General features: G+C 35.5%; 1 protein-coding gene across 13 annotated transcripts in view; it reads left to right on the top strand.

Annotated features, from left to right (window-relative positions):
• LOC134533857 (hepatocyte nuclear factor 4-gamma) overlaps nucleotides 1-6,463 on the top strand; it is a 103,411-nt gene extending 96,948 nt beyond the window's left edge. For 6 of the 13 annotated variants that reach the window (XM_063371604.1, XM_063371586.1, XM_063371568.1 and 3 more), the window contains exons 7-9: nucleotides 189-326; nucleotides 2,609-2,845; nucleotides 4,300-6,463. In XM_063371604.1, the coding sequence (XP_063227674.1) occupies nucleotides 189-326; nucleotides 2,609-2,845; nucleotides 4,300-4,586 (662 nt within the window). In that variant the 3' untranslated portion in view covers nucleotides 4,587-6,463. The remainder of the gene's footprint in view (nucleotides 1-188; nucleotides 327-2,608; nucleotides 2,846-4,299) is intronic. The other 7 variants (XM_063371654.1, XM_063371634.1, XM_063371613.1 and 4 more) reach the window with 3 other exon arrangements.
• The last annotated feature ends 6,519 nt before the right edge of the window (nucleotides 6,464-12,982 follow it).

Below are 12,982 nucleotides of genomic sequence, written 5' to 3'. Positions count from 1 at the left end.
CATAAATAAAGCACACTTCATGTTCAGCCTAAGCCTTGCTTGAAACGAGCCAGTATTAGAATCATGAAATTGTTTTGTCCTCAAAAAAAAAAAATGTATGTATGTATGCCATGTGTGTTCTTAGTACGCTTCATGTGCCGTGCCCTAGTTGTGTTTGTAACTGTGGACGTGTTTATTTGCATTGCCAGAATCTGACACTGCTTCAGACCTGGACATCAGCAGAGTGGGCAGCCGTGTAATGGATGAACTTGTCAAGCCCTTCAGCGAAGTCCAGTTGGATGATACAGAGTTCGCGTGCCTCAAGGCCATTGTGTTTTTTGATCCAAGTAAGTACGACACTGCATTTCAACACTTGTTGAATGCACTTTTTTTTTTTAAATATGTCACATATTTAAATAGCAGGAAAAGGAGTGGTTGTAACCAGAATAAAAATGTCTTTAAAACATATGTCGGAAAGCCAAAAAAAAAAAGTTAAGACATGTACGCACAAGCAAACGTAGGTACGTACTTTGAACCACAATAAACAACAAATTTGTGCATGTTTGTTCCGAGTGACTTACGCATCAGAATTAGCACATCACAGAGGTAAACACAACCAATAACCCAAAAGTCACTGAACTGAAATGTTAAGACAGCCTACACCATTGACCCAAGTTGTTTCCCTTCTGTTTATGTTGTAAGTGTTACGATCAGTACGTTGCAAATAGCATCTCACAACCCTACGTTTTTATACATGTTCTCAGAATATTTTTTTTCACAGTTTCGACCTCTAATTTAAGTAATTTAATAGTACAAAATGCTTTACATATGTGTACATATGTTTAGTTAAAATCTATTATTGTGTGGCTTTTGCTTGTAGATTATTAAAATAGTATATATACCAGGCATGGCTCCAGAAGAGGTGAAAGGAGCAGGAAAAAGGGGGGGGGGGGGGGGGGGGCAATAGCCCCTCTTTAAACCAAATTTTATATTTATTTTGGAGGGTGTATTTATGGTAACTTACAAACTCAGATTCATGCATTGAACTTCTTTTCTTTCATCAAAAGTTGTATGAAAATACAAAACTTGAGCATTTGAGACCATAAATTTGAGAGTATTACAAGGCCAATTTCTGACTTATTTAATGCCATGTTTTGCAACTGCATCCTTCCTTTACGCCGACCCCTCCCGAGAAGTCTACCTGGACCGTCCCTGGTACTGTACACAGTTGTAAGCCAAGTAAGGCTGCAGGGTTAGTGACTACATAAGGTATCAATTCTGAGCAGGATTGAGCAGTGATCGAGCGGTTAGATCACTTGTCTCCCACCAAGAAGATTCTGGTTTGATTCCCAGCAAGGCCAAACCTGGAATTTTTGCATGTAGATTTTGTGTCCAACATTGGAGCAGTCCAGTGGGTTTTATCTGTGCACTCCTAATTTCCACCACCCATTCGTTGCATGCGAGCTCCATTCTAATCTGAAAACTCATCATCTCTAATGACACCCTAATGCAGACAAGATTTTAAAATTCTGTGTCTAATATCATTCATACAGTGATATTGATGTCTCACTGGAAAGAACTGGCACCGTGAGGATACGTACAGTCTATCTCATGCTTATATTGCAGTATAGAGTCTGCTGTTTCCAGAAAGATACTACCTGGTTTGTTAACATTATAATATTTTTTCACTATGCTATCAATAATTATAATGAGTTTTAGTATGTTTTTAATTTTACTATTTTTTATTCTTCTAAAACTACTAAATAATTTTTTTATAGTACCTATTGTTACAGTAGTAGAAAAAAAATATCATTTTAAAATTATTTAACAGGAGAAACTATTTGTAGCAGTTGAACATTATTAATAACATGACATTCCATTATCTGTAATGTTCAAACAAAGCAAACATTTTTAATAGTAAAATATTGTAAAAAAATTAGATTACAAAAAAGGCTGAAACCAAGATGATGTCTTTCAGTTATGTTTTCTGAGGAGTAAGAATTGAATATTATCATTGATGAAATACAAGAAGAAAATGTATTTCCAAAATTTTCATTTCAAATTTACCTTTAAAAATTATATATTTTTTTAAACATCTATACTTAATAAAACTCTTAACACTGACCGACAGACAATGAACAGCTTAAACAGGTGGGTCTAGAAGTATGAAATTTTGTATACATATCGGAGTTCCTCAAATAACATAGGTGAGAACTAAAATGGCGGACGCAACATCATTCAAGATGGTCAAAGGGGTGAAATAGGGGATGAAAGTTTGAGTTGAAGTTTGTAATTTTTGAAGTTAGAATTACGGAAATTGGTGTTTGGGCTTCTGTTCATGATTAAAAGTAAGTTTTTTTCCAGCATTTTTTTGCAATTCATCAAAACTGAGGATCACAACATTTCCCATTGCAGACACGGCTAGTTAAAAATAAAATTTCCTTACACTTTAAAGTGAGTGTGAATCATTTGTTCTCTTTGGGTGTATCTGACAATGGAGCAGACTGGAACGAGGACGGTGCTTGTAGCATTTGGAGAGAGAGAGAGAGAGAGAGAGTGGATGTCCATTAAACTGCACACTGCGAGCTGCGAGCTGTGAGCTGACCACTTGCCTGTCGGTGCCCGCCAGACGCGAAGGGCCTCAGCGACCCGGCGCGCATCAAGATGCTGCGCTACCAGATCCAGATGAACCTGGAGGACTATATCAGCGACCGGCAGTACGACTCGCGGGGGCGCTTCGGCGAGATCCTGCTGGCGCTGCCCGCCCTCCAGTCCATCACGTGGCAGATGATCGAGCAGATCCAGTTCGCCAAGCTGTTCGGCGTCGCCCGCATCGACAGCCTGCTGCAGGAGATGCTGCTCGGAGGTTGGTAACCATGACACTCCGGCCAGCTGTGCACTTCTCTGTACCTTGCTTCTCCCGTCTCGGTGGTAGCCCTCCGAGCGACAAGTCCACTGCATGCTTTGGTTATATTACCATGGATTCAAGTGACTGACGCTTAAGATATTTGATGAAACAAATAAAATATAGGATGCATAACATCGTCATAACATAAATCAGTTTCAACAGACTACAACATACTGCATGGTAAAACATTTTACTGCAGTTACTGTATTCCGGGCCATCTTCATGACAATGTTCATTTACTGTTATTTCAAGTATAGTTGATTAGAAAATAAGCACTCCAGTTTAATCTTGGTGCTGTAATATACTTAGTTTGTCAATGAAGACCTTTTTTGTGTATTAATTAAATACCAGGCAAAAAATTTTTTTTTCTCAGCCTGGGTGATGGCAGAGTGGATGGCATTACTGTCATTGAGGAATTTTCAAGACTTCCGAGTTTTAAAGCAATTTCCTTGACTTTCCCTGACTTTTCAGGATGTAGACAAACTGCATTTTAACATGGTTTGATAACAGTGAATTTGAAATACTTAATGGAAAAAAAAAAATTGTTTAAGAGGAACTCAAAGGGTGCCTCCCTGCTAATCACAGCAATACACCGTAGAGAAAAATAACTATTAACTATCTACCAATATTTATACATAATAGCTCAAAAAAAGTCTGTCAGAAAGCATGTCTAATGTTAGTTACTAACGATGTGTGGAAGAGACCTCTATGCAATTAACAGTCCTATATTTCAGGTGATAAACATCTAGTGAATGAATTTTGTGACATAGTCTCAACAATTTTTTTGTATCACAGGGTAATTTATAGATGTAAGTAAAATTGAACATAATAGATCTAATCTTCTCAGCAATGTGACAATTTTTTATGTAAGAAAGGTAAAATACTTTTCAGATGATTTGTGAACAATCTCCAAATATTTATACCTATTTAATGTGCGAGAGTAAACTGAAAAGAGGTTGGGGAGTGTGGGGAAAGAAAGCAAGTTTCCAAAAGGCTGCTGGACAAATAAGTGCTGTTCTTTCCAGCAGGGCTACTGTTTATTTAGGGATGTTTGAGACCAGTCCTATATGACTGTAACCAGGGGCGCAACAACTAAATTTCCAAAAGGGGGGGGGGAAGGGGTGCAATATAGCTTTTTATAAAGAATCATCGATCCCCCCTATTGAAGCGGGGGGTCTGGGGGTCCTCCCCCGGGAAAATTTGTATTTCAATGTGGAAAATGATGCTATTTAAGCAGTTTTATCATCTAAAAATTGATTACACAGCACTTTCTTTTCCCCTGTTTGCCCCCACTTCAAAGTTTCAGAGAGGGGGCAAAATACCCTTTTCATCCCCTGTTGTTGCGCCCCTGACTGTAACTTACCGAGGAACTTGATCCTGTCCGTCACTCGGGGGAGTGTGTTTCTGCCTAGCACCCGGGACAGGGCGAGACGCTGGAGACTGGTGGCGACTGCCCGCAGGTGCCACCGGGGACGCCTCGCAGACCGGCGTCGCCACGCCGGGCAGCTACCAGGCCACCAGCTCGGCTGGCTCGCCCGCCAGCCCCCTGACCCCTTCGGGGGCCTCGCACTGCGGCAGCCCCCCGCAGCCCTCCGTGGTGATCCTGCGCGAGATCCCGCAGCTGAGCGTCGAGCACGCCCACTCGTACCGTGTCGCCTTCAAGCAGGAGCCCAGCCTGGACGCCGAGCCCGGCTACTAGCCCTCTCTCCCGGGCCCTCTCCGCCTCGCCTCGCCTTGACGTGCCCGTTCCTGGTCGAGACACCTAGGGTTGTGCCAACGCAGCTGTGCTTTCAGAAAACTAAACCATAGTTAGGGAACACATGTGGAATTCAAATTAATTTTTTAAATATAATTTAACTTAAATATGCAAAATTATCTTCGTTGCAAACTCCTCGAACACTTGTGAAAAAAAAACCTCTGCATAAATTTGCAAACTCGATAGCATTGCTATTCATAATGCCACTTTTTAATTTGAGATCAAAAATCAGTAAAAAAGATTATTGAATTTCACAAGACTGAAATAAAACATTTACACTACAGCAAAATGTTTTAAAATCCCATTTTACAAAAATTTCTTGCATAATAAGTAGAAATATAAGCATTGTACCTATAAATACATAAAATTTTACCCTTTTAATAAGTCTGAACATATAAGTATATTGATAATTTTTTTGAAAGCGATTTAATGAATTTCATGCACGAGTGTGGTGACAAAAAAATTTTAAGGTCAGAGGTAATCGTACAGGTTGTCCTACAATCAAGCGGATTTATAATTTAAGTAATCCTATATGACTGGATGAATATGATATAATGTGAAGCATGCAAGGATTGAATCAATAGTTTAAATATTCACTCTTTCCGTAAAGAAGAGTGTAATCAACTTCCTACTATAACAATTGACTGAAAATTCTCTTTTTGAAATTGTGTAAAAATTTAAGGATTTATTTTCATTATTTATCGAGTTTCCAAACTTCTGAAGTTATGTTTATAAAACCGGTAGCTAACTAATCAAACTCACAAGGTATTTTAAATTTATTTTTAGCAAGAATGAAATGGACAAAAAATTATTATTTTTAATTTTCACACAAACTTCTGAGTTGGAAACTACAGTAAGCAAACATATCATAATCATTTATTGTATGTTTTTTATTTCTTAATTAACTATTGTTGTAAATCGAAGTGAACAGCCCTGTGATAATACAATTGTAATGGTGGATATTCGTGTGAAGGTAGTTAGATATGTGGGGACTCTTATTTGTTATTAACAGCTGATGTGATTATGAATTAGTTTTAAATGAACTGTAGTGTAAGAGATTGAAAACTGTTATAGACTAATGGTAGTATTTTTATAGTATAATAATGACAACAGAGAAAGTATTTTACTATCATTATCATATTCACATTGGTAAATTTTCACTTTCGTGTAGTGACTTAAGATGTTTATAGGTTTTTCAGGCAACTTCGGTAAGAGTTGCAATTGCCAGTTTAAAAGCACCAAAAATTGAATTTGTATAAAATATATTTATATTAATATTTAATGTAGGTACAACACTTGCCATTCTTAACTGAAATACTTAATTGTGTGGGAACAGTAAAATAGCATACAATTTTAGATCTCAAAATGAAATCCTAGAAAGATATGCATATCAAACAGTTTCCAAAACTTGCAATTATAAATGCATGGTATACTCACCATAGGCATAATTATTAAATAGTACGTATATGCTACTACACTATTGTAGGGCATTTAATAAATAGAACAGTTATTTCTCATTATTTCAATAAATTATTTTGTGGAAGGAGAAAGTGATAGTTTCTCAAAACTACACTAGAACCTCGATAATCCGAGCTGGATGGGACCGGGGCCAACTCGGATTATCAGAACCTCGGATTATTGGAAATACGAATAAAAACACGCAAAATCAATTTCTAATACATATGTCGATGTTTTAATAAAAATAAAATACAAACATATTGAAAGGCAGATTAGAAATATATACATAATTATTATTTTTTAAAATAATATATTATTGTTATTTTGTTTTTTAATGCTCCTTGCTTCTCAGCTGCTCGTGTGCTCCACTTCTTAAAAAACATTACGTCATTTGGCGTGACGTCATCTTGCTGCTCCACGTATTCGAGTGCCTTTTCTAAACGTAGAAACCCATCTGCATGGCTAATTTTTTTGTTGGTTTCTTCTTCCCCTTGTTCGTCTTTTTCGGTGTCCTCATCCCGGTTGTTGACCATTTCAATAATTTTCTCATCTGTCAATTCTTCAATTTCATCACTGTCTAACCACTTCTTAACCTCTTCAGCACTGGATTCCATTTCGCAGCCAGGGATTGCCACCATTAAATTCAATAGAGTCATATTATCACAGTCATCTTCAACTGTTTCTTCTTCTTCACTTTGTGAAACTCTCGGTTTTATAAGTTTTGACCAGGATTTCTGTATAGTTTCCTGTTTAATTTCTGACCACGCATCAACTAACCAATAGATAACGTCTTTTATATTAACTGTTTTTAGCATATCTACTAATGAAATTTCTTCTTCTTGCAAAATATATGTCAGAAGCATGCGTCTGTACTTTTTCTTTATTGTCGCAATGACGCCTTGGTCCATAGGTTGAATGAGGCTAGTCACATTTGGGGGCAGGAAAACAGTTTTAATTTCATCACTTGAAAGCTCTTCTACGTTTGGATGGGATGGAGCGTTGTCAATAACCAACAGTGCTTTTCTCAGTAATTGTCGTTCTTTTAAAAAAGTTTCTACTGAAGGAACAAATTCCTCGAAGAACCAATTTTTAAAAATGGTCGTATTCATCCACGAGTTCTTTTGATTTTTGTATGCGACGGGTAGTGCGTTCATATTTACATTTTTAAAAGCTCTAGGTTTTTTTGATTTTCCTATCACCAAGGGACGAAGCTTATGTGTCCCAGAGGCATTGGAACATGGCATAACAGTAATTCGTTCCTTGCTCTTTTTATGCCCAGGAGCGGAAATCTCGTCTTTGGATGCTAGACTCTTGTCAGGTAGCATTTTAAAATTTAACCCAGTCTCGTCACAGTTATATAATTGATCATGTGTGTAGCCCCCTTCTTCGATCATGCTTTGAAATTTTTGAACATAGTTTTCAGCACCAGCAGCATCAGCTGAAAGCTTTTCTCCTGTGATATGCAATTGCCGCACACCGTATCTTTTTTTCCATTTATCCAGCCATCCTTTACTGGCATTAAAATTGCTTTCACCTTCTTGTAATTTATTACGAAAATACTGCGCTTTTTCTTGTAATATAGGCCCAGAAAGAGGGACACCTTTTTGCCGCTGTGCTAAAAACCATGAAAACAAAGCTTCACTTGTTTTTTCGTACTCACTTGTTTTCATACGAGATCTGGATGTTGTAGCCTGAGAAAGATTTTTTTGAGTTTGCCATAACTCCAATTTCTGTCTGTTGCGCCTCCAGTCACCCACAGTAACAGCACTCACTCCTAAATCACGCGCAATTGTTTTTAGCGGCTCACTTTTATCAACCCGCGTCAGCGCTTCTAATTTATCACTTAATGATATTTCAGTATGTTTTCTTTTACTCATACTGGTTCGTAATAGAACTGGGACGTAACTACATAGATGTGCTCACGGCGAAGAACTTATGGGAACTAAAAATTGCCCTCTGGAGGGAACGCGGGGAAGTGACGAGGGGGCGGAGGATCTAGGCCGACGGAGAAAAGGGGTTTCCCCCAATGTTCTAAAAATAGATGCTTGCGACTTCTGCAGGGGTGGGCGGCTACCTGCTATGTACAGTCACTTACCCAACTCACCCCATCAGGCCTTCCTCCTCAACGTAGCCCTGGCCGTCCCTACGTGTATGTGTGTTTGCAAAATTCATATTTTTTTCTTTCTCATAACCCCCGAAACTGACTCGGATTATTGGGAACTCGGATTATCGGAGCTCGGATTATCGAGACCCTAGTGTATATGAAAGCACAAAACGAAGTAATTTTTTTTAAATCTATAAAAATATTTTTTGTCGTATCACTACTACATTAATGAATGAATTTAAATTAATAGTACAGCAGGCATTTAAAAAATTTTGTCATATGGTTATTAAATGTTAATATTAGGTACAATAAATCCCAGATCACCTTAAATAAAATGTCATATATACAAAACAACAAAAAATTCTGAACTAAACATTCCTCCATTTCATAAATAATAAATTGTGAACCAAGTTAAGACTAAATATTGATGTTTGTGTAAAAAGAAATTGTAAAATAATGTTGTCCATAACAACAACAAAACAAACACTGCACCCAGATGATTATAATTACTACAATTAGTTTTCAAATCCAGTATACTGGTTGAAAAAAAAAAAAAAACAACGATGTATTTAACCACTCAATAGACAACGTACAAAACAAGCCTTTATTTATTTGTTACACATCCTGCAAAAAGAAAAGGCAGATTATAACCTAGTAAGTGTAACACTTCCTACAATGTCTGTGATAATGTAATGTGGAGACACAAATGCCTAAACTGCGACTCTTTACTCAGGAAAGTACCTATAAAATACGTAGATGTGTGTGTACAATATTTTTACTGTTACTGAAAGGCAATTTTAAGTCCCAGTTTTTTTTTGCTTGCATATCATTTACCACTCATTAAAAAAAAATCAGTAAATAGAATTACTCACTGTAGAAAAAATGAGTGTTAATTATTTATAACTTTGTGCAATATGTAAATTAAAAAAAAAATGGTTGACATGGAGCAATACTCAATACTAAGAATTTTTTTGTACATAAATTGTTTACTCTGATTTGTTTGGGAGTAATGACTAATGAGGTAAAACTATACTTGAAGAGATTTTAAATTAACAACTTTGTTAACTGATTTCTAACTATGTCACAATATTACTTCAAATTAAAAAAAAAATACATACTGTGTTACATATGTATACAAAAACCATGTATGAAAACTGTGAAAAAATATCATGAGTTTGAAACTATAACAGTAATCAAATACTTCAAAATGTGAAAATAATTATTTTGATCTCAAATCTTTAGTGATGATAGTACACAAGTGAACAGACATTGTTCTAGCTAAATTTTTAAGTTTCAAACAAATTCTGTTCAATGTTGTATTTTGTAATACTTCCAAATTAAAAAAAAAAATACTGAAAAAATGAACAATAAACAGTGTATATTCTACATTACAGCTTGTGTAATGTTTTGTTTGTACACATTTATTTGATTCTGCACAACTCTGCATGCTTTACTACCCCTGCTGCACATACAATAATGAGAAAGCAACTCCTGAAGTCAACTGTACGTACATGTTGGGACAGTGGCAGAAAGCGAGAGTAGTTACATTGCGAGTATTCTAAAAATACTTGGCATTCATAAATAATTTGATATTCAATTTTACATTTCAAATCAATTTTTTTTTGTTACCAATAGATAAACCAAGTGGGACTCATTCACAAAAACTTTGGTGAGAAATTTTGATTTTTTTTTTTTTGCAACATAACACAAACACTTTTATATATGTAGCATATAATCTGAGAGTACAATAAAAAAATGAATATACTTTTGACGTGACAACGTCTAATAAATCGATGAACGCCGGCTGCACGCACGAAAAAGTGTCCCACTACGGATGTCCCACTACGGATGTGTCCTCTTTGCTCATTGTACGCATGCGTGGCATCTCTCTTCCACTCAATTGGAACAACCATCGATTTGACTTTTCAATCATATTTTCGTCGTTTGAATTATTAATATTATGTAATTTAACGATCGTCCACCGATTTTCAGCACAATCGGTACGGTTATTTAAAAGTAATGTTGAAAATTCAAATACGTTTTGAACCAACAATGGTGTTTTACAGTAACACATAATAATTCAAATTACACCCGGGATCTTTTGCAAAATGTTTTAAAAAATATTGTAACACATTATAAATAAGTTTGGTGTATTTGGGATGCGTATTTGTTATAAAATCGTGTTAATATTATACCCCTACTGTGAACAAAGTTTTTATAAACTTATATATAACATCTGAAACTACATTACTTTAGTATGTCCTCGTGGGCGTGTGGTTAGCGTACCTAACTGTTAAACTAAGGGTTGTCGGTTAGAACCCCGGCAACTGCGAAAATTTTTTTTTGTACTTGTAAAAATAAATATGGCGCACGCAACATTTCAAAAGTAATAAATATATTTGAATTAATGAATGCAAATAAAAGTAAATTTATTAATTCAATTGCACATTTCATTTCACTCCTTTGTATCCATACAAAATAGTGATAATTCAATAAAAAATATTCAATTTTATTCATAAAAGTATGCAGAGGTAGATTTTATGCAAAAGATAGAAAAATTAAAAAAAAATTCTTCCTCAAAGAATATAATATTTTTAATGCCTAAATGGTTTGGTTGCAAAAACCAATTACGGCTCAGTCTCAGGCCGAATATGATATTTCCTTTTCTTCTGGATTAATCATTTCATCAATGTTTTGTTATGATGTTATCACGTTAAACTCTTGTCCGTAAACCGACTTTACAGACAACCAATTTTTTTATGTAAATAATCATTTGGATCAACAAAAAAATTGTTCAAACTTAACTTGGTCAGAAAATGTATTGGCAGGTGTTTTATTTACATGCATTTTACACTACTCTATTATGATTTTATTTTACTGTATTTCACAACCAATTTTCTTGAACTCCTTTGAAGTATGAAAAAAAATAATTTCTACTACATGTTTAAATTTGATTAGAAAAATATTAAATTAATTTAAAAAAATTGGTTTTCTGTAAAGTCGGTTTACGGACGATAGTTTGTGACAACATTATAACAAAACATTGATGAAATGATTGATCCAGAAGAAAAGTAAATATCATATTCGGCCTGAGACTGAGCCGTAATAGGTTTTTGCAACCAAACCATTTAGGCATTTAATTTTTTTTTTGTTTAAGGAAGAATTTTTTTTAAATTTTTCTATCTTTTGCATGATAAAATCTACCTCTGCATACTTTTATGAATAAAATTGAATCATTTTTATTGAATTATCACTATTTTTTATGGAAACAAAGGAGTGAAATGAAATGTGCAATTGAATTAATAAATTTACTTTTATTTGCATTCATTAATTCAAATATATTTATTACTTTTGAAATGTTGCGTGCGCCGTATTTATTTTTACAAGTACAAAAAAATTTTTCGCAGCAGCCGGGTTTCGAACAGACAACCTTTAGTTCAAGCGTTAGGTACGCTAACCACACGCCCACAAGGCCATACTAAAATAATCTAGTTTCAGATGTTATATATAAGTTTATATAAATTTTGTTCACGGTAGGGGAATAATATTAACACGATTTTATAACAAATACGCATCCCAAATACACCAAACTTATTTATAATGTGTTACAATATTTTTTAAAACATTGTGCAAAAGATCCCGGGTGTAATTTGAATTATTATGTGTAACTGTAAAACACCATTGTTGGTTCAAAACGTATTTGAATTTTCAACATTACTTTTAAATAACCGTACCGATTGTGCTGAAAATCGGTGGACGATCGTTAAATTACATAATATTAATAATTCAAACGACAAAAATATGATTGAAAAGTCAAATTGATGGTTGTTCCAATCGAGTGGAAGAGAGATGCCACGCATACGTACAATGAGCATGAAGAGAGATGCCACGCATGCGTACAATGAACAAACAGGATACATCCGTAGTGGGACATCCGTAGTGGGACACTTTTTCGTGCGTGCAGCCGGCGTTCATCGATTTATTAGACGTTGTCACGTCAAAAAAAAAAAAAAAAATTAGCAGGAGCATACACTCCAAGCAAATATCGGGTTGTTTCCTAATAGAGGCCATAGCCAATTCCATCCCCAACTCTCTTCTCCCCCCCCCCCCCCCCAGACGATCCTATTGGTGAGGCTATCCTTCCCCTCCTGCCCCACAAATCCTGTAACTAAAAAAAATAAAAATTGAAGCTACAACAGAAATATTTTTACTCTAGACCATAACTGACTTTTGAAGCAACTTTAATTTTTTGTACAATAATTTGTACTACTGTACTGTGCAAAATTGTTTTAAAACTTTTTCAAGGCGTCAAAATGCAATTATTTTAAAATTTTGGACTTGACCAGGAAGTATTCCATACCACCCAAATCTCTTCAATCATTCGCCCTCCTTAAAATTCGAGGCTGGGTCTGCCACTGTGTGTGTGTGACCATTGCATCTCCAATGAGCTCGTAAAGATGTAAAACCATATCTTTGAGGTCATCTACCCTTCACTTTTTCTTTATGAACTTTGAGTTTCTACATCATGCTTCACAGCATTTCCTCCCAGCTCCTTCCATTATCTCAAGTACCTGCACTCTTATAATTTTTGTTATTCTTAGTTTAGAACACATTATTTTGTAGCTAACGCTAGCTTGCTACTTGCAAACTGTATTCTCTACACTCCCATTCTTCTCGTACCATAAATTCCACCTTTTTTTTTTCTCAATTATATAAATGTTCATTACATTCAATAAATTTATGATCTCTCTAGGCCCACTTCCCAATTTTAAGTCCC

Source organism: Bacillus rossius, chromosome 1, assembly GCF_032445375.1.
Source record: "Bacillus rossius redtenbacheri isolate Brsri chromosome 1, Brsri_v3, whole genome shotgun sequence".
Classification (NCBI taxonomy): Eukaryota; Metazoa; Arthropoda; class Insecta; order Phasmatodea; family Bacillidae; genus Bacillus; species Bacillus rossius.
Note: the sequence above shows the minus strand (reverse complement) of the source record. Positions and strands in the feature narration are given on the sequence as shown.